The 21,463-nt window shown below is 45.7% G+C and overlaps 1 protein-coding gene across 7 annotated transcripts in view; it reads left to right on the forward strand.

Annotated features, from left to right (window-relative positions):
* The first annotated feature begins 888 nt into the window (after positions 1 to 888).
* LOC108938776 (nuclear factor 1 B-type) overlaps positions 889 to 21,463 on the forward strand; it is an 82,587-nt gene continuing 62,012 nt past the window's right edge. For 5 of the 7 annotated variants that reach the window (XM_018759665.2, XM_018759670.2, XM_018759666.2 and 2 more), the window contains exons 1-2: positions 3,845 to 4,431; positions 7,904 to 8,435. In XM_018759665.2, the coding sequence (XP_018615181.2) occupies positions 4,405 to 4,431; positions 7,904 to 8,435 (559 nt within the window). In that variant the 5' untranslated portion in view covers positions 3,845 to 4,404. Of the gene's footprint in view, positions 1,283 to 3,844; positions 4,432 to 7,903; positions 8,436 to 21,463 lie in introns of those variants that run through there. The other 2 variants (XM_018759667.2, XM_029251747.1) reach the window with 1 other exon arrangement.

Raw genomic sequence — 21,463 nt, forward strand, 5'->3', positions numbered from 1 at the left:
AAGAGAATTTTAACGTTTTAGTGACACATTATACTGTTTGCCTCTAAATATGTTTTATGTTTGAAATGCGACTGCGCCAGTGTCTGTGCCTTGGCCTGCCCCGTGGTCCACGTAGCGTAAGAGCCGTTATCCCACACTCGCACCCCTTTGTGTCGGCTTCTGGATGCCAACCGTGTCCCGTGCCAGATGAAGCGGAAGTGGGCAGCTGTGCCAAATGGGGATCCTGACCCCACTCTCAATAACAATTTCAGGCAATCTAGTATTAAAGGAAATTTATGAATATGAAAGGAACATTTCCAATATTGCGGTGTATTTTTAGTCACATTGCTCTGCATATATCTACAGAATCCAACCTATGAACATAAAGCATATTGTTTAGAGAATGGAAAGTGAACAAAGTCTAACTTAGTGTCTCATCTGTCATCCACATCTGTGATTAATAATGCTGGGCATTATTCACTTCCATATTCCAAAATATTTAGGGCAAATGTATGTTTTAAATATATTGTCAGGAATTTACACCATGTCACACTCTTGCGTTTAGCTGTTAACTGCAATAATAATTTTCAAACAATAGTCCTGTTAGCAAATCCGCTTTTTAATGTAAGTGATTTTTTTTTAAATTTCACGAATTATTTAATTTATTATTTTAATAATCTCTTTTGATCATTTGGGCTCATGACCCCAGGGTCGGCCCTGTCTGTACCTCTTCGACCTGTCCTCTGTCGCACGTGTCGGATCGGGCCAGCAAAGCTCTGATTGGCTGAGGGGCTCCCTTAATATGCAAATAAGAGCCGCCCGGTTAGCGGAAATGGATGGGGGGATGGGTCGGTGAGCCCGAGGCGCCCGGGGGCCGCCGTGCGTCGCTCTCTGCCAATGAGAGGCGAGCAGCGCGCAGTGCCAGCACGCGGCTCGCGGTGCCTTGTTCGCGCGGCGGCGGCGCGGGCGGACAGACGGAGGAGGAGGAGGAGGAGGAGGAGGAGACCTGCGCGTTCTGGAGCGCGTTCTGGAGCGCGTTCAAGTGGAAGAGAGAGAGACGAGTGCGGAGGTCCGGACTGAAAGAGGAAGGCGGAGAAAAAAAAAATACATACAAGAAAAAAATTTTAAATCAGAGGCGCTCCGTGCCATCAGTGCACCGCCTCTGCCAGGAATTCTCTTCCTTTTGTTTTTTTAAAGCACTTGTAGGAGGGAAAAAAAAAACAGAAGCACACATGTGAAGTTGAGACATGTGAAGGTACCGGAGTCCAGGACCCCCAGTACATAAATGCAGTACAGTGCAATGGTACGTGAACATATACGAAATATATACGTGTAATATGTGTAATATTTCTGGTAAATTAATGCTTCAGAAATGTTTCTGTATTACAAATGTGGGCAACGCTGCAGCGATGTGTGGTCATGTTTATGTTCATATTTATGACTTTAAGTCTATGTTTGTTGCCCACTGGCAGCTCCTCCATGTGAGTTACTGGAATGTCGTGGATCCACAGCGCGCGCCGCACTTGGGACATTTACTCACTTTGGTCACTTATTTTTATTATTTAAATCCGTTCCTGTCAGTGTTCACTTACGTGAGATGAAACAATGAGCTGTGCTTTTATCCCCCTCCATTTCCCAGTTTAATTACAGTTCTACTTTGTTTGTTCTCCGTTGCCGGATTAATAACGTAGATTAATAAGAACATTTAACATTTCTGTGACTCAAGTTGCAGAACATCTCACGCGCCGGTGCACCATCTGCTCCTGTGATCGCCAGTGGTGCAGAACGCGCAGGAGTTGTTTCACTGCCTTGTTGAAATATTTTTATGTATATGCAGCACCACCATATCTGCTGTAACCCAGTAGCTTGGCTATAGTCGGGCCGGTCTGCACGCGCACATCTGGGCTCTTTTTGTTTTCCTTTCCTGGGGGTTGCAGATCTTTCCGCGCACGACGTGGTGTCCTTTTGCGAAGTTGCGGTCGGTCGAACGCGGCGCGTGAACACTTGGCAGCCGGAGAGCTGGAGTGGGGGAGTGGGGCATTTGGGGGGGAGTGGGGGGGGGTTGAGGGTGAGGTGACATGTTCGACTTTGACATGAGCCGCCGAAGTGGCGTGATGCGCGTTACTGTCGGTGGCGTCTCGTGCGCCTCCTCCTTGTAGTTTTCCCACATTATTGCAGTCCGTAAGTTTGGAAGGTTGAAAAGGCCCCGTGAAGTGGAGCTCCTAGTGCGTAACTCGGACCACTTGACATGGTCACGAACCCGGGTCTCTGAACCCCTCTCCGTTGCCGTGAGCTGCAGTGTGTGCGCTTCTCAACGTCTTTCTGCCCCAGTGTGTTTGTTTCCTGCTGCTGGTACATTACACACTTGTCATGTGAAATACGTATCTGACTCCATGTGACATGATGTGGGGTGCGTGTCCGCTGCAGGGGATAGGGATCCTGCAGTAGATAATCAATAAATAGAAAGTGAAGTTCCAGACTCACCGACAGCACATTTTTACTGCGAAAGTCCGTGTTTCACAGGCCAACAACAAGCATTATAAATTCACTTCATGTTTTTTTTTTTTTTTTGGTCAGAATTGAATCGGAATCAGAATTGAACTGCATCGAAAATATACTGTAGAGATTTTTTGCTCGGAAAAGTGTTGTTTTTGGCCTTGACCAAATGCATGTTGATTGATTATTCTCATCTTTTTATTGATTGGTTTATCCATTGTTTCATCCAGTTTTGCTTAGTGATTGATAGATTATTTAAACTGAACTATTTTCGATTAATGTTTGGTTAATTTAATTTGAACAATTTTGCTTGTTGATCGGTTGATTCTTGGATTAATTATTTGATTAGAACCTTTCTCCAGGTCACCATTCAGTGACTCCTGTTGTTTAAACACGTGTTGTTTAAACATATGATCACATGTAACATGTTATAGTACATGGTTCCACTTATTGTGTGTTTCTTTTACAAACATCCGTCAAAGGTTATTGTCTAACTCATTTTAAATACTTTTCTGATGATTACAGTGCATGCAGTCCGCTGAGTTTTATTGTTATTCATTCTCATGATGTGTGTGTCTATTTAACGAATTAGTCATTTAAACTCCTCTTCTAGGCTTCAGCCTTAGAGATAAAGGAATATTGGTGAAGCGTTTAGGGTCGATTGGTGGGAATGCAGATGGCAGGAGTCGTGTGTGGTGTGTGTTTCTTAACATTTTAGTTTAGTTTGATCGCAATTCAAATGGCAGAAAGGCCTGTGTGTTTCTCCATATCACACACACACACACACACACACACACACACACACACACACACACACACACACACACACACCAAAATTCCCCAATGTTCCTGCGCTCTGCGCTTTAGTGTTGTGCGATAGAATGTATCTGTCCCGTTACAGGCGGGATAATTTGTTTCTACTGTTTGTCCCCGAATCAAACACAGGATATATGTGTTTTATTACCGAACAATAAATAGACAGTTTAACACATGGGAGTCAGTTACTCCGGGCTATAAACGGCTGTTAAACACGTTACAATATTTAAATAAAACGCGCGATCGTTACAGAACGGGTGTGAAGTGAGTGACAGAGAGAAGTGCAACTTAGAAACAGGAATGGAGAGAGAGGAACAGAGAAGGGAATGAAAAGGGCAGTGTAGGGTGTAAATGAAGAGAGCGAGGGATGAAGGGGAGCAGAAAAAGCCCTGGGCTGCGCTCATCCACGTCCCGCCGGCGAGCTGATCGGACCCGCGGCCGGAGAGCGGAGCGCAGCGCTCGTGCCGGAGGAGGAGGTGGTGGTGGAGGAGGAGGAGGAGGAGGAGGAGGGGGAGGGGGAGGAGTGGTATGAATGTGTAATTAAAGTGAAAAAATAAAACAATGTGAGACTGATGAGTGAGGATCAAGCGGCTGCTGGAGTTCGTGATCCATGTGGAGGAGCCCAGTGTTGAGCACGTTAACTTTTTGAAAGTCATATTTATTATTATAATACAGAGTAGAGCGTAACTCCACACTTCAGCATATTCATAAGTGAGAAGAAATCGGGACCGGACGTGCGGCGGCGGCGTGTTTCCAGGACTCTCAATCCGCTGTGCTGGGACTCGCCCGGGATCGGGCTCTGGCTCGGGATCGGGATCGGGATCGGACCCTGACTCCGACTGAGGCTCCTCCGCGCCCTCCGACGTGTGACGAGTTCGTTGCGCGCTGGTTCTCACCGTGTTTGAATGAGAACAGCTGGATACGCGTTTCTCCTCCGCCGTCTTTAATGAGACTGAAGCACTTTTTGTTTTTTAATGAGACAAACGACTCCATGGAGCTGCACAGACGAGCCGGAGCGACCCCGTAGAACCAGCGAGAACACCGATCTTCTCCACATCATCAATAACCGATCGACAAGCAATCAGCAGTCAATTAAGTTACAGTGCAGTCGGCATGTATTCTCCTATTTGTCTCACCCAGGTAAAACACGCCATTCACTCGGTTTTCACTTGCTTTCTTAATCTCACTTCTCGTGCACACTCTCTCTCCGTGGGATTTTATTCTGTTCGCTTTTAATTGTGTGTGAATCAATGTACTTTTATCCGGTAGCGAATACATGTCACGTTATGTGTCGCATTAATGTAAATGTAAACGCAGTAAACTTTTCACCCAAATGTAATGAATGCTGGAAGAATGGTATGCTAATTCGGCTGGGCGTTAATATTATATAGGTAGAAATTATGTATCATTTATAAAATAATATTGTATATACTGTTTTCCGTTTTATTGGTGGTGATTTTAATTTTTTAAAAATAAATGGAATGTCGGAGGGACGTTTTACTTGAAGGTGAGGAGAAATAATAAGGAAGCATTACAGTGGAAGATCGGAGCTGAATCGGGTTAATGTGGGAAAGTGTTTATTATGGTATTAGTGTGGTATTATTATTTATTGCGGGGAATATATTGTAACATTTTATGTTGCACACCCCCCTTACATTTTACACATAACTGTACTGCTCCTAAAAGCAGTATGTTGAGGAGTCCCTAAACAATGAATAATGAGGTGAAGAAAGGAGTATTTAAAAATGTGCTTTAAGAGGAGATTTTATTATAAAAGTGAGTATGTGAAGGGCAGGCGCTCAAAGGGCCCTGAATGAGATGAAAACAATGATAAGGTTCATTCAGTACTGGACACACTCCTCCAGCTTCTTGGCTGACACAGTTTCTCTGTTTATATTTTGTTTGGCATCAGAAAGTGACTCACTGAGATAGGGTTTGCTTTGGCCTCATGGAATCACAGGTTCACACCGCTGATCTCAGATGCACCCTGTACGTTTACCTGGTTTTCACCAGCAAATGAGGGCCATTTCACTGTACGCATTGCATACTATATTTAACGCAGGACACGTTCTTCAAATAAAATTCTAAATTGAAAATTGAATTGAATTAAATCTCTGCCTTAAAATATATTCAGAATTTTTACAATGTTGAAAAACATTTGTTGTATATTTTGCATTGATTTTCTGCTGTCTTGCAATGATTTTAGAATGTTTTAAAATTATATTTACAGGCAAATTAAAATTTATTACCTATTATTTTGTGCTTGTTTGGGACTGACTCTTGTATGAACAGGCTCTTGTATGAAATAACAATCTTAGCTGTATTTCAAGAGCTTCCATAAAGAGGTGCAAGGTACTTTATTGAATTAAAGTTAAAATTCAGTTACATGCAGCCTATTTAAACTTAGCAAATATTTACAAAAATAAAAATGTTTTCTTTTAAGTGATTATGTTCCTCTGCTTTCTCATGTTGAGAAGTGTTATACAAATGTGGCCAACTGCAATTACAATATAGCAAGCATTTAATTAGTTTTATTAATTAATGTATTTATTTATGCCTGTAGTATTGTTGCTTGTGGCTGCTATGTTTTGTGGTAGAACCTCGGTGTGAGTACTTTGTTTAATTCGGTGTAACACTTGGTGATTTCTCCAGTTCAGTGCGCTCTTGGAGCTCCGCTCTCTAAGGAGTCGCGATAGGGAGCGTATCAGTGCAGGTGCTTTCCCAAGCCCGTGTTCTCTGCCCAAACAAAGCACGGCGTGCGCTTTAACCCTTGCGGTGTCTTCTCTAAGAGTGCAGGTCAAGCACATACTGCCGCACGCTGGAAAGTGAACGAGCGAGCGGACGAGGAGATCCTCATGCCACACTGCTTATCCAAACGGCCTCGGCACGGCGGGCCTTAGCCTGGCCACTCACTAATCCACCACATTTCCACAGATAATCGTTTTGTTTGACCATTTGTTTTTATCAAAGCTCTTTAGAACGCCTTTTTGCTGGTGAGCTGTGAAAATATTTCTCCAGATATCTGCGGTTAAAGTATTTCTTTATCAGAACATTGGGAGAGCAATTGTAAAGGGCCAAAGTTCATCTGTGCTTATGTTTATTGAGAAGTTGTGTGTGTGTGTGTGTGTGTGTGTGCATTCAGAGCGCTGTTGTGCATTTTTAAATCATTGAGCTGAAGATTCAGCTCAATATTGTTGTGTGGCACCATTTCCAGCAATGTGCCTCAGGGTGCCAAAAGTTGCATTCCGCTATAATTGAATAGGAGTTATGTAAGAAACAGTGGAGCCAATAGCCTCTTTAAATTTTGCACAGGGCATAGGAGAGAACTGAAAAATTAATTTTTGTATTTAGCCTTTCAGAACTGTTCAAAATTCAGCAATGCTTCTGTATTTAATTGGTATATATAATAATTAGTGTGTATAATCACAGTTCTTCACAGAATTAAAAAACAATGTTTGTGTCTAAACTTTACTCCAAAAATTGTGGAACGTGAAAGAAAATTTCCCTAAATGCGTATTATATCTACTAATGTCTTTTTTTCAGCAATAAGCCCCATCTGGCTAATGTTAGAATGACAGTGTGGCTGTGCACTTTTTAAGCCTGCTCTCACCGTGGTGTTCAGGGGTGCAAGGAATGCCCCATTTGTGCCAAGTTGCCGTTTTTGTTGCCCGCCTTGGATGGATTTTCAGGGGGTAAGAGTAATTGTCCCGCATCCGCCATCGGTAAACAAGATTGTCGGCGAGACCCCCATTCCAAATTTAAACTGGCAGCGGCCGCAGCAACTGCAACTTTGCTGGCTGCCTTCAGATGACATTTTCGGTGTCTTAATTCATGCTTTTGGTTGTGGGAAGGTGGTTTTTTTTTTTGGTGTGGAATAGAGGCGGAGTGGGTGGGTTTCCGCTGGTTTCAGGGCAGCAGTGGGACAACGCTGCCGTTCTGTACCTGGCTCTTTGGTGTCAGTGCAGCAACGGTGGCCTCCGTTTAGGAATGTGGCCTGATAAGAGAATCGGATGAACATTGTGTGTGCGCGCACGCGCGTGTGTGACTGTGTGAAAACTGAGCCCTTTGCCAACAACAGGCCGAAAGCTCCTTGCAACGGACCCCAGAGGCTTTTTGCGTGCGATGTGCTCGGCTTGTGGCCGTTTCTGCCGCCGATTTTGTTACAGTAGGCTTGCATTATGGCAGAGCAGAAACTGGTGTGCGTCTTGGCATATGGATATGTAATTTATTGGCCCCACAGTAAAACGTTAGATAAAATAAGTTTAAGTGCACAGTAAACATGCCTGGGTTACATAATGACCAATTGTTTGCGGCAGATTCCAGCTGAAATGTTTTTTTTTTCTTGTGGTTGACGTGTGCCACAATCAGTGGAAATGGCTGCCATCATGCAGTAATGTATGCCGCACGTGTTTCTGTTTGCCATGATTTAAGTTCGGCGCGTTGTGTCATTTTAGAGCCTGCATACCCTCCCTTGGCTGACAATGAAATGGGTTAATTGTGCAGGAACTGTTGCCAAGAGGTCACTGCGACACGTCTCTTCCTGTTGCTAACTTTTCCTTTTCTTCGTTTTCCGCTTGCCTTCCCGCTTCTGTCCCCCCCCGCGCGTCTGCAGGATGAGTTCCACCCGTTCATCGAGGCACTCCTGCCACACGTGCGCGCCATCGCCTACACCTGGTTCAACCTACAGGCCCGCAAGCGCAAGTACTTCAAGAAGCACGAGAAGCGCATGTCCAAGGACGAGGAGCGCGTGGTCAAGGACGAGCTGCTGGGCGAGAAGCCTGAGGTCAAGCAGAAGTGGGCGTCCCGGCTGCTGGCCAAGTTGCGCAAGGACATCCGCCAGGAGTACCGCGAGGACTTTGTGCTCAGCGTGACGGGGAAGAAGCACCCGTGCTGTGTGCTGTCCAACCCCGACCAGAAGGGCAAGATCCGGCGCATTGACTGCCTACGGCAGGCCGACAAGGTTTGGCGTCTGGACCTGGTCATGGTCATTCTCTTCAAAGGCATCCCCCTGGAAAGTACAGACGGCGAGCGTCTGGTCAAGTCCCCGCACTGTACGAACCCAGCACTTTGTGTCCAGCCGCATCACATAACCGTGTCGGTCAAAGAGCTGGACCTGTTTCTGGCGTACTATGTCCAGGACCCAGGTACGTGCATGCAGTGTGTGAGTGAGTGAAGGGCACGGGTGGAGGTGATGAAGGCCTTCCTGTGTTCCCGTGGTGCACGTAACTGCCTTGCAGTCGACACACCGCTGCATGCCCCCCACAGCTAAAGAGCCGGACCCCCCTTTTAATTCTCACATTCCAGTTTAAAACAGCACTATATTCTGAGAAACTGTTTTCATTTTATATGTGAGAATTTTGAGGGTACACCAGTGGCAACATAGTTCATATATTGCTTTTTTACTTCCAGGATCAGCTCGTCTGCAGCATTATTTTCAGAACAGATTCATTTTATTGTATTGGAGACAGGAGAGCATGTCCAGTATGTTGAAAAGAAAGGCACATTTTTTGTTGGTTATTCATGGGCAGTAAGAGAAGAGAATAGAGCAATTCCACTACACACACACACACACACACGTCATGCTTTATAATTTTTACAATACCTCTGAGGTCCTCACATTTGTGGTAACAACAAAGCTGATTTGTTTTACTTAAGCGATGTGTCAGATCCATAAAGCGGAACATGAGAAAAGTCAGGTTGGTGGAATCGTGCAGAGCCGTGTAGGTGAAAAAGCGAGCGATAACACACACGTTGGAATGACGGTGCAGCTTTCAGGAAACGGTTGAGGTGAGTATGAACGCAGTGCGGTTTTGTCGGTCAGAGGTCGCTGGAGGCATTGTAATCAGAGGCAGTTTTGGGGTCTGCGCTCGAGCCACGTGGGGTATTTCTGTACATGGCTGGAGTGAAGTCGGCATGCTTTAGGTGGCTCCCGACTCCCAGAGTTCTGCTGTGGGCCAGCATTTCACGGCTTTTATGGATAAAGCAAAGTATTTTGGGTAAAAAAAAGAGCCTGTCACTGCCCTTAACCTTTTAGATTATTTTTTGATTATTTAAAAGCTCTTCTTTGAAAAAAATACATTTTAAAGACAGTATTATAAAATACTACTGTAATATTACATGGGAAAAATACAGGCATTTTCTGAAAGAGTAGCTCCCATGATTATATGTCATTTTGAAAAAGATCTCACATGTTTGTGTTATAATGTAATAGCATACAATTGCTATTCAAATATGGTCCAAAATCCAAAGAAGCCTTTACCAGGGATAAATTAAAAATAGGACAAATTGACCCATTTTATTTTTCTTTCCCCAAAGAATCTTGTTTTATTTTCATTAAAATACCCAGTGCATTATCCATTATATTTTCCTGTTCAACCATAAAATTACACAGTAAAGTAAATGTCTTTTCATATAAAGAAAAGCTCAGTATTTATTTTAACAAGAATACAGTAGCAGTAATTCTTTTATTAAAAGGAATTTGCGATGAAGTTTTTCCACCTAAAAGAAGTGAAGGGTTTGATTTCCATTAAATATTCTCTCTCCTATGTGCTCTTTGCCTTTCAGTTTAATTAATTTCAACTGTTCCAAATGACCCTTATAATACTGGCCTTAACAGAAACAGCAACCTGACACGAAATGAGCCCGTAAATGCGAGAAGTTATTAGTGAGTCGTGGGGAAGGGGGTGACAGCCCATGATCCCCGACTGTGAGCCACCATTTTGTGTTTGCCTGGTGCCAGGCGAAGCAGGCAGAGGGGCCGCGCCACGACGGCACTAATGGTTGCCACTGGCACCGAGACTGGCATCAGTGCCTCCTTTGTTTCTTTGTCGGCTGCCAGAGGTCTGGCGGGCTTAGGCCCGGGTTCCAGCCCGCGTCTCAGCCACATGCGTGTCGGGTTCAGATCGATCTCGCTCGGCTCGCGCCACAGTAGCGATGGGCGTCTTGTGCTCATGTCAGAAGGAAAAAGAAGTCAAACCAAAAGAAAAATGCAACTCCGCAGTGCGGTAAAAACAGAAGGACAAAATGCAACAAAAATACAGCGTAGAAAGCCAATGCAGAAAAATGAACAGGAGCCTCACAAGACAAATCGGAAGCTCTGTCTTTACAGCATTGCCGATTTTTAACATTTGTTTTACGTGATTCAAAGTCAAATGAAAATAAATGCAATACAGTATAATTTTACACGGAAGGTGTTCCGCTCTCAAGTGTCACATTTCAGCACGTAGTTTCTCGGGTGCATCTTTGTTGGTTGCAGTTATTTGTCGCATTTGTTTTGTTTCTCTTTGAATATTTGTCATCTCCTTGAATGCACGCTCAGTGAATACACACATTAACTGCAGATTTAAAAATCTGGCAACACTTGTGTAGCTGATTATTGTGAAGCAGGACAACAGGCATCTGTGACTGTCAGGAGTGGGCATTTGACATGGCAATATTTAAGCTCAGCGTTATTGCCATGACGGGGGTCTCTCTTTTGGACTGGTGGAGCCAAATAAGCCCCCCCCCCAAAAAAAAAAAACAAAAAAAAGCTTTGGGATGGAGTGGTGGGGGGGTCCGGGAGTGGGAAAACAGCGCTTTGCATTCAGTCAGTGGTGCCCGCTTGGAGACAATGCCGCCACATTGTGCTCCCTTGCGGAGCAGCGCCATTTTGTTTGCGCGGTGCCAAGAGGAGAGGGAGGGAATCTGCTTGATGCCAGTAATGGTTGTTAGTGGTACGGAGGTTGGCATCGGACCCTCTTTGTTTGCTCGCTGCGCTCCTTTGATTCGTCGGTTGGCATCCGCAATGCAGTGGGCACACTGGGAAGTTTTTTGATGGCCACAGAATGGGGAGCTGCCGTGCTTTGTTCTGTTGCAATCGGACGAAAAAGCAAACGAACACGCGTTTGCAAAACAAAACAAAATAAAAAAACCAGCCAAACCACCACTTAAAAAAGAGGGAAACAGAGTACATTTCTGCAGCGGTTGAACAATGAATAGATAAAATGCTCATCTCTTCAATTTGGAGTGTTATTTTTACACCACCACCCACTCGAAGCCTGCGACTGCCATTACCGGGCTCACCGGAATCTGAACATTTTCCACGTTCCTGTGTTTCATTTGTGAAACTTCATCCCCAGATTTATATTGCAGTGTTACATCTAAATGTGTTTTTTCTTCCTTTGATGAGAACACACAAACATCGAGATTTTACTAGGGATTTGATTCATTCTCCAGTCTTGTGTTTTTAGAAGAAGCAAGTGTTCGACCTGGGTGCCTCCGATACACACCAATGTTGGGAGGCGTGGCCTGCTGCCAGCATACAGGAAGAGTGTGGTGAGGGCTCGGGTATGGGAGGGAGTGTAGGCTGACGACTGGGGAGGGGTATGCCCTTTGCTTTGGGCACGGCTCTACTGAGCTCTGGGGTTTCTGCCACGGCACCCGGTTGAGTGACTGCCAGGGTGGGGTCTCTTTGGTGGGGGTCTGGAGGTGTCGAGGGTGTATGTTTCTGTAGTAGGTATTGAACACCCACCCGACTCCAGACTCTGGCAGGTCTTGGCAGAATCCAGTGACCCCCTTAGTACGATTCTGCTGGGCGGGGTTGCTCGGGGTGGAACGATGATTCCTGTTGGGCAAAGTAGAGGCACCACAGCTCCCTGGTAAAGAAATGTTTCCTTAACTTCTGGCTCAAAAATGCAACTTGATTTATGTGATAAAAGTTCTCTGGCATGGCCAGAGCAACTGTCCTTTCGGAAGATCTGTGTTTCTGTTTCGGTGACATTCCCACATGCAGCCTCCCATCACCAGTGAATCTCCTGGCATTACAGTTAATTCCAGCGGTGAAATAGAACTGCGGCCGACTTCCCAAAGAATTACCGATTTCTTCTTGCGGTTGAATAGGTCAAGTAAGGACCTGCATAAAAAAACAGAAAACAAAACAAAAGAAAATGTTAGCGTTCTTCAGCATTATTTATCATGCTTAAGCGTTTCGTAAGCACTTTACCAGGTGCGTGGGGGATTTTGAAAATGTACAGTATGGCCTCCGGGCGAGTTGCTTTTTTTCACAACCAATATTTCCAGAGAAGGCCAGTTTCAGCTCCCTGTTCTCAGGGTTCGAGCAGCTTTTCTTCTAACTGCTCTTTGTTGATATGAGCAGAAATATTTATTTTAATTACAGTGAATTGTAGTGGCCTTTGCATTTAATTCTGTTTTCCTGGTTATGGTTGAATTTACCAGTACCAGACCGAGGTAGAGCATGACAAAAGAGAAATGTCCGTGAAATACAAAAGAAAAAGACAAACAAATAGAACACATCTGTGCGTTGAGATTGCCCACTCTGTTTATGCAGTTGGCTCGTTTATTAGTCCATAGTACTTTCTGGGATATGTTTCTGTCCGTGACCTTTTCTGATGTTTGATTTATAAATTGATGTGACTGACATTGTTGTTAAAATAAAATAAACACAGAGAACCAAAAAATTTAAGTTATTCGCTATGAATTTACTTCTGATTTATGCGTTATGTAAATATTTGTAAAAAGTCTGATTCCGTGTTTGTTTCACATGTCTGGCCACTATTACATCAAGATATGAAATGTGATGTTTATGAAACGTTTCTGACTTATGAAGAGTATGAGATCACAGCTTCATATATGATGCAATTGAAGTTTTATTTCTTGGTAATTATTTTACACATGCCTTGTTTAATTTATGTTTTTTTTTCCATAAAACTCTTTTTTTTATATTAAATCTTAGGGTTTGCTGCTCATTCTCAGTGGCCTTTTAGCTTGAGCGTAAAATATATTGAGCCTGACCAGACTACATTCTTCTTCGTCTTTTTTCACCTTTGTAGACGTGTCGAGGGGTGCGGGCTGTCCTTCATGACCCTAACATGTCCCTAGCATTGTTCAAATTATCCCTGATTTGTTCTGCCATGTTTGGAGTCTTGTTTTACGAGGTCAGCCGTGACCTACGACCACAGGGTCAGCACCCTTGCAAAGCGATGCCATGAGCATGTCCTTTTCGGTGTAATCGACCAAAACAAACTCAGGAGTGCCGAATGAAGGGGGCATTGGATGAGCTTATTCGAGCCGGCTGGGCGTCTCTGAGTGAGGCTCCACCCCCTGCCGACAGGGTCAATGGGGTCAGCAGGGATGTTGCCGGCCGCTTGACCTTTTCGCTTCTGCTGCCCTCCGGCTCTCCGGTGTCTCGGGGGATGATCCTCAGCTCTGGAGTCATTGACAAAGATTTCCCTGCAGATGGACTGTACACCCTGCATGGACGCCGCATTTTGTCCTCACAGGTCAGTGACTTTGACTCGAGCGGCGTGCTGAATTTGTCTTCATCCCTTGTTTGTTTTTTCAACATTTGGAGGGAAATCAAAATGGACCAGCATTCATTCTAAGATGGTGCTTTTCCTTGTTTTTCCATTTTAATGGACATTTGCTCTTTTCTTTTAGAAGTGCGAAGAGGAAAAAATGTAGTGGACCTAATGGTTTGGGGTCTCTTTCCTTAGCCCTGATTCCCTTGCCACAGATGTGCTTATAGAGATTGGGTGCCGTGGGCGACTGAGAGGAAGTGACACACAGGAAGTGTCTTGCCACTTCGATATTTTTGTGAATCTGTTTGCATTTATTGACAGTTGAGTTTATATAATGTGGACATGTTTTGTCCCCAACTTCCTGCGTGTTTTAGCACAGGGTTAACTCAGCTATGTTACACCCTCCAAGCCCCGTGTGCTATTTAAAGATTTTAAGAGTGCAGCGGACTGATTAGCATGCACAGTGCCTGTGGGGATCGCATCACATGGAGTCATAACCTATTGAAGACTTCTCCTGCTTTAATCCGTGTAGGGCTGCACAACAGCTCCCTCCTGATATGTGTGTTTATTTATTTATTTATTTATTTAGACCATTTTATCGATTTCCTCTGTACCTCGCTGCAACAGAGCAATGTTGCACTGCTCTGCTGCTCACGTGAACCTCGAGAGTTTTGCAACTGCTCTCCGTCACTGAGCTTGACCCGCATGTCATTAACAGCAGGCTCTGCGAAAAGCAAATACCTCGAGGCTTAACCAGACAGGGAACCTTGGTGTGCCATTCGTCGGCGTGTGTGTACATTTGTTTCCATGGAAACTCAGTCATGAAGCCCAAAGTAGAGTGAAGGCCAGGGAACTTGGAGAAGCCAGATCTCATCCACTCACTCACTTCACACTCTTGGCATGTCCTTTCTCACAGCGCCTGTCTGCGATGTTTGATCTTAAACGTCCAAGTGGCTCTGCTGAAGACTTCAGTTGAAAGGCGTAATCCACGCTCCCTAAAAGGATTCATTGTAATAGGCCTGACACCATAATTTCACACCATCAGCAATTCTGATAAATGTGTGTTGTTTCAAGAGAAAGCAAAGACAAAGAAAAGTCAGCACTAGGTCTGTGGGGTGTTTTGAATTGCTTTGAATCAATACTGGAATATTAGATCATATTTTTTTTTAAGTCTTCTTCGACAGGACAGTATGAACCCTTATGAGTTACTGTAACTCTTTTCATTTGAGTTGCATTATCTACTTCTGTGTATTGTTGTTTTTGTATGTTGCCTATATTACTGCATTGCTGTGACCAAGGTCTGGTCTTTTGCTAATACAAGAAATCTCAAATTGAAATATTTTTCAAATATCATGGCTCAGTAGTAAGAGTATGTCCTAAAACACTTTTTTAAGTGAGCTATTTCTGTCCGGTGTTAGACGCAACTTGAAGATTTTGTGGAATTACCTGTGACCTGTGGCATCTATCCTTATCAGAGTTACTCCAGAGTTTCCCCACCAAGCGATTTCACCAGAAGCCACATTCACACACAGACAGTTGGACTGCTGTTAACCACCCCCCACCCCCACCCCACCCCCGCGTTTGCGAGCCCCTGCTGTAACTCACGTATGAGACAGCTGCGGCAGTGGAGCTGGGCCAAGGAGGCTCTGGGCGGGGGGCTGTCAGAGGCCAGAGAAGAGGAGGATTCCTTCATCTGGGATGAGGCAGGCGGGGTGGGACAGACGGGCATCCGTCATCGGGCCGGTTGCTTGAATGGCCATCGGGCAGGGCACAAGACAATTGGCATTGTTGCCAGGGAAACCGTGACTTTCTTTGTGCATCCCCCCACTGTCTCCAGCCGCCAGGGTCTTTCATTCTCGGCAGGGCAGTTTGCTGGGCTGGAGTAACGACTTTCTCCGCCTTTGTTCTGCGTACAGTAGTGCTCACTGTGGAGATGAATTGCAGGCCACCTAACGGGGTGGGGAATAAGGGCCAGCCGGAGCGCATGGAATTGCCGTGGTCTGTTCTGCCACCGTGTGCGTGTGTCTGTGTGTGCTCTGAGCAACCCTGGGAATCACTGTGGGCCATTTCTGCTCTCCCAGCTCCCCAGCTGCCTTCCTGTTGCCTCCCACTGCCATGCTGGTATTGTGGTCCACATTGCAACGGCCTTTTTTTCTGCATTGCCAGTGGTTGGAGCAAAACACTCATATGGAAAATGTACAGTTGGTGTCCTTGTCTGAGCCTCCTCGCCACTGTGAATGTTTGTTTCTCCCATTTTGCTGCTAGGTTGATGTGCGACCGCATGTTCGTGAGTAGGACCTAGTTTTAGCCAGAGACATCATGGTAATCAGTTCTTAAAGCTGCCCCCTCCGGACCTAAAGGACGTAGATTACCCTGCTGTATAAGTGGGTGGATCAATGTGCCTTTGTACTGTAAATCGATTTAAAGAAAAATATCAGATAAATTAATGAATGGAATGTAAATCGAGGAATCTGAAGTCACCAGAAGCTTACGGAGAACGTGTACCAGCATTTGGCTGCTGGCAGGTCAACCCCATCTGGAAGGAGTATGGATGGCACTGTGCTCATTTATTGTCCATACTGGGAAAAGGCACATCCTCTGTTCACTATACTGTCTTTGTTACGCAGTGGAAAAGCAAGGGACCACAGTAGGAGGGTAGGACAGTGACAGAGTGGCGAAGAGAACGTGAGATTCAGGGGAACCAGCGGAGCATCATGCTACTGCCCCCCTGAGTCTTGAGAGAGAAAAGGGCCTTCAGACCCACCCTCCGGCATGTTCGTGGAATACCACCCCCCCGACACACACACACACACACACACACACACACACACACACACACACACACACACACACACATACATCAGTGTAACACAGGATCTGCTTGTGCAGGTGGCTAGCGAGAAGAAAGGTCCCTCTGTATGGGGACATCGGGCCGGCGTGCCGCTCACAGTAAGGCTCCACCCGCTACCCTGACCCCTCCAGCACTGTCTGATGTGGACAGTCAAGTTCACATGGCTCACCTGGGATCTCACATAAAACTGTCTAACGCCCTGTTGGGAGGGGGTGGAGGGATGAGGGTTATGGTGTCAGGTGCATAACGCTCGTACAGAAAGTGTTAAATACCCCCATCTGTTATTAAACACCCCCTATTCTATGGCTCTCCTGTCTCTTCTGTGCAACTCACAGTCCAAAAGAAAATTTTGAAACGTTTATGAAAAATCTCACATTTCCAAACTCGGCGGAGAAGGACAGAACCGTGCACTGCAGCGTCTCCACGTTGCACTTGGCTCACTCGGTGTCCCCCCTATCCTCTGGACTGCATCCGGTCCTCTTTGTAGAGCACACATAACGTGCCCACATTTACCGTCTGCTCCAGCTCTGTGTTTAGATCAAATGGGCTGAGAGGCCTCCACAGCCACGCCAAGGTCAGTTTATTTTGAGCAGCCAGCCTCTTGTCTGCCCATTTAGGACTGTAATTTGAAATTTTAACATTCATATATGACATAAACCTGCAATTACACAATGTATTTTCATAACATGGTAATAATTCCCCAGCCTGGTGCCACCGATCCTCTCTGAACTGGGCAACGCCAAGTCAGTTCTGCGGCTGTGTCGGCACGGTTTAATTAGAATCTCTTTAAAAGTCCACCAGTGTCCTTCGCTTGTCCCTCCCTCCTTCACAGTTCTTACTGGGGCTCTGCTGTCAGACAGCGGAAGAATGAAATGTTGAATGTTTCTGGTTTCTGGATGGGTGGGAGGCCGCAGTCGCTTGTGAGGAAAGGTCAGCCCAGTCCGGTTCTCTTCCAGCAGGTCTTTACAGTCTCCGAGTGCCAGTGGCCCTTTATTCTGGCTGCTATGCTAAGCTCTTTCTGCATGATTAAGTGTTGATGGGATGATGGGATGTGACCCTCGAGTCCCTTCATCGCTGTAAATACCGCAATCAGATCTGTGCCGATGCGTCCCACCCGCTCATACACGTCCTCGCGTCTGCTGGAGAAGCCTCGTCCTGGACGTGTGGCAATGAAAGAAAGGCACCCCCACCCCGATCTTGAAGGAGGTCAAGAGCTCTGGATAAAATGTGACCACCAGGTTCCCTACACACGAAAGGGGGAAGGGCTGTACTCCACTGAGCAAACAAACAAACTTACAAAAAATCAAATACAGTGCAGTTAAAACAGTTTGGCTGAAGGTTTGATTTGTTTCAGGTTGGAAGTTGAAGCAGAAATGGATCTGCAGAGTGCGGTGTTGCCTTGGATCTCGTGGACTCTTCTTTGTGATAATTAATAACTGAGCTGGAAATTGGCGGCTGGGTTTCTCGCTGACGTCTGAGTGTCCAGTGCCAGGCATTGTGTACAAGACATTGACAACTCAGGACCTTCTTGAAGAGTCTGATCTTATAGAAATTGATATCATTACAAGGTTTTCTTTGTTATCTTTTAATGTGTTGTTGGTTGACTATCAGTGTTCGCAAAGTCTGCGCTTTTCCTTGCATTTTAAACGATGGATTAAGGGCTTTTGGAAGTAGGTTCCACTTAACCTTTGCCTCAAATTTCAGCAAAAATGTTGCTTAATCTTTTGGGAGAAAGATGTAATCTCCTGAGTGGGAGCTCCTGGAGAGAGTGAGAAAGAGCGAGAGTGAAGGAGAGGGTGTGTGCGTGTGCCTGTGTGTGTGTGCGTGCACATTGCATGCTATAAACTAAATGCTTGAACTGTCAGACACATAGACGTGTGCAAAATTATGTGTGTCTTTTCTGTAAACAGGGTAGCATTTATGTGTTTCTTTCAGAGGGTGGGGGGGTGGAAGTATGGTTGCGGGGGCGGGGGGTGGGGGTGGTCCTCTCTTGTCTTCCTGTCCCGCTGGGGATGGAAAATGCTTTTCTCCAGATTGGGATCTGGCCCGAGCGGAAGAGTCAGGAAGATTAGCCTTTATCAAGGCAAACCACTGCCACATATTAATACATTTAGCCGTAATTGGGAGAGTCGTTGCTCGAAGACGCTGGCTGGGGGGGGGGCGGGCGCAGCTTATCAGTGGGCCGACCTCAGATGCCTGCTTGATTGCACCGTAGTTATTTGCAGTTTGGCGAGTGTTGCGACGCTGCTGTGCCGGAGTGCTAAAGCGCGGCCTCATAGCAGCAGAACTGTCTCTCTCCGTCTCTACGTGTCACACACACACACACACACACACACACACAAAGTTTGGCTTTTTTCCCCTCCCCCACCAAAAAGTGCACACTGTTTGATCTGGATTTCCTAATCTGTTCCACTCACCCAAACAGCTCCATGCTAGGAAGGTCCTACCAGGTAGCCACCCCTCCATACCAACAGCTCTCTTCTTTTATCCCTTTACCGGAGCCATTGCTGCTCTTTCTGTCTGCTGTGGTGTGAATGAGTCCCCCCCATCACACAGCACAGTTCTAGTCAGCATGGGTGTCTTCAGAATGGCTCTCCATAGCCAATCTGGCCCCATCTCAGTCTGGATTGCAGATTGACAGTGTTTTCTCACAGTGTATGCATGGTTTACATTTACATTTGTTAATTTATCTGATGCTTTTCTCCAGGGCGACTTACAATGTTAAACTACCTCCAGTTATTTATTCATTTATACAGCTGGGTCATCTTACTGGAGCAATTTAGGGTAAGTACCTTGCTAAGGGTACTACAGCTGGAGGTGGAATTCAAACCTGCAGCCTTTGGATTCAAAGGCAGCAGCTGTAACTGCTACGCTACCAGCCCCTGACTGAGCCTCCTCCAATTTAATGTGTCAGTTGCTTTCACATGTTGCACCTGATTAACAGGGCGGCATGGTCACGCCAACATGGGCTGCCAACAGCACCCCCTCCTGGCTGAGCTGCCCATGATGACCACCACCTGAACTTTTAAAATGGGGGTGATAGGAATTCGGCCTGGTGTTTGCCGATGATTTCTTGGAGTGTGTTTTTATTGGGTTTTAGTGCATGGGATGTCTGTTAGGTGTGGAATCATGCGCACATACACTCCCCACATAGGCAGCTGTCACCGCACACAGAGTAGCCCTGATGAACTTTGAGGGGTGGCGCTGTACTGGGACGTCGCTGGTCAAGGATGCAGCACCAGTGGGTCTGTGACAGCAGATGGCCAGGTTTGCAGAGTTAAGCTGCAAAGGTGGGAGCCTCACGTGATCGTAACTGTAATGTGTTATGTGATCGTAAGCCATGCTGTGTAAGTGGGCCTAGCTGGTATCAGGTTACCTTAACTCTAACCATGAAAGGAAAAGTGTTTCTGGTCCCCACTGTTCTCCCAGTTACAGTTGTGCAAGGTGTGATGGTTAGAGCTGTCACCTTCCAGGTTGGAGGATGAGGTTTGATCAGACCCTCTCCTGCTGCAGTGTCCTTGATCATCAAGGTATCTAAAATGACCCAGCTGTGGTAAATCATGAGTAAATCCTTGTAAGTATCTTATTGTGCAAACCTCACATTGTAAGTTGTCTTGGACAAAAGTATCAGATAAATATATTGTTATAATAATGGTGCATAATGGTAAAGTATAATAACTTCTAATCTCCAAAGTTGTTCTGTGTTTGTATGATAGCATATGACATCACAGTTGGCAGATCCTGCTTGACTGAGCTGTGTTAATATATCAGATCCTCTGGATGATGGACGGACCTACCATCTGGGGGAGAAGTTTGTTTTCTTTTGCAGTGTTTTGCAGTGTTGCTCATGGTTGCACCAGCTGAGGTTTTTCAAATGCTAGGTCCACACCTTTTACTTTGCCAGAAATAGGGTGTTTTTTTTTTTTGCATCTGCCAAATCCAAGAAAGCCGCAACCAGAAGCTCATATTTTGGCAGGGGCCCACCAGTGTATCCTAACATCCTTTCCGTGCCCCTGCAGCACCCTGAGCGACAACATACTGCTTCAGAAAACACTGCACTTGGCTGGGAGTGTCTGCCAGAAGTTTGGGAGGGAAGTGCCAACTAACAGAAAAAAGTGAAACCGTAACACCTCTGTCCCCGCTGTACTTTGTCACATCCAAAAATAATGAACCACAGCTCCTCTGTCGGCCTGTGCAGCATCCTTTTTCCGATGAATACGAGTGGGAGTCTAGTGTGGGGAGGTTTGAGTGCCTTGCAGGGCTGGGGGAGTTTGTAGCCAGGATGTTTTCTGCTCTGGTGACCTTATCCTAACCTGCTAGGGAAGGTTCAGGTTCCTAACACACATTTGAGAACTACAGACAGTCAAACTACGCAACACGTGGATGAATCCCTCCCCCCTAAAGCGAGCGCGCGCACACATTTTTCTCAAGACTGGGGTGAACTGGGTTCGTGATTTATGGCCTTATAGTTGGGGTTCTGGTTGCTGGGCTGCTCTAGCTTTGGCATCTCTTTCGGTGCGAACCCTCGCTAGCAACTGACAGTGTCAGTTTCAAACTGGCCAACAACCGAGATTTTTGTGCCTGCACTCGAGAGAAGGCCTCCCACCCACCTTTCTGAATATGCTACCTCATGTCTGCAGAGGGGGGGTCAGCAAAAAATCAGGTCAGCTTATTGGAATCTCAGCTAGAGTTTACCATTTTACCACCACCTGTGAAATTCCACTGTTCTTCTCCAGAGCAACAGGTTTCCATTACATTGACATTCAATTGTTCAGCTGATGCTTTTCTCCAAAGCAACTTACAGTGTTAAGATTCTTACAGTGATTTACCCATTCTTTACACAGCAGGATAATTTTTATTCTATCAATTCAAGGTTAGGACCTTTTTCAAGGGTACTACAGCAGGAGGGTGAGAGTCGAACCCGGCTCCTTTGAGAACAAGGCTCCAGCTCTAAGCACTAACCCCCGTCTACCCTCTTCCATCCACCTGCGTTGGTTGGTCATGCTGAGGCCACCATTCCAAGCCT

Source organism: Scleropages formosus, chromosome 5 (genome assembly GCF_900964775.1).
Source record: "Scleropages formosus chromosome 5, fSclFor1.1, whole genome shotgun sequence".
In the NCBI taxonomy this organism is placed as follows: domain Eukaryota; kingdom Metazoa; phylum Chordata; class Actinopteri; order Osteoglossiformes; family Osteoglossidae; genus Scleropages; species Scleropages formosus.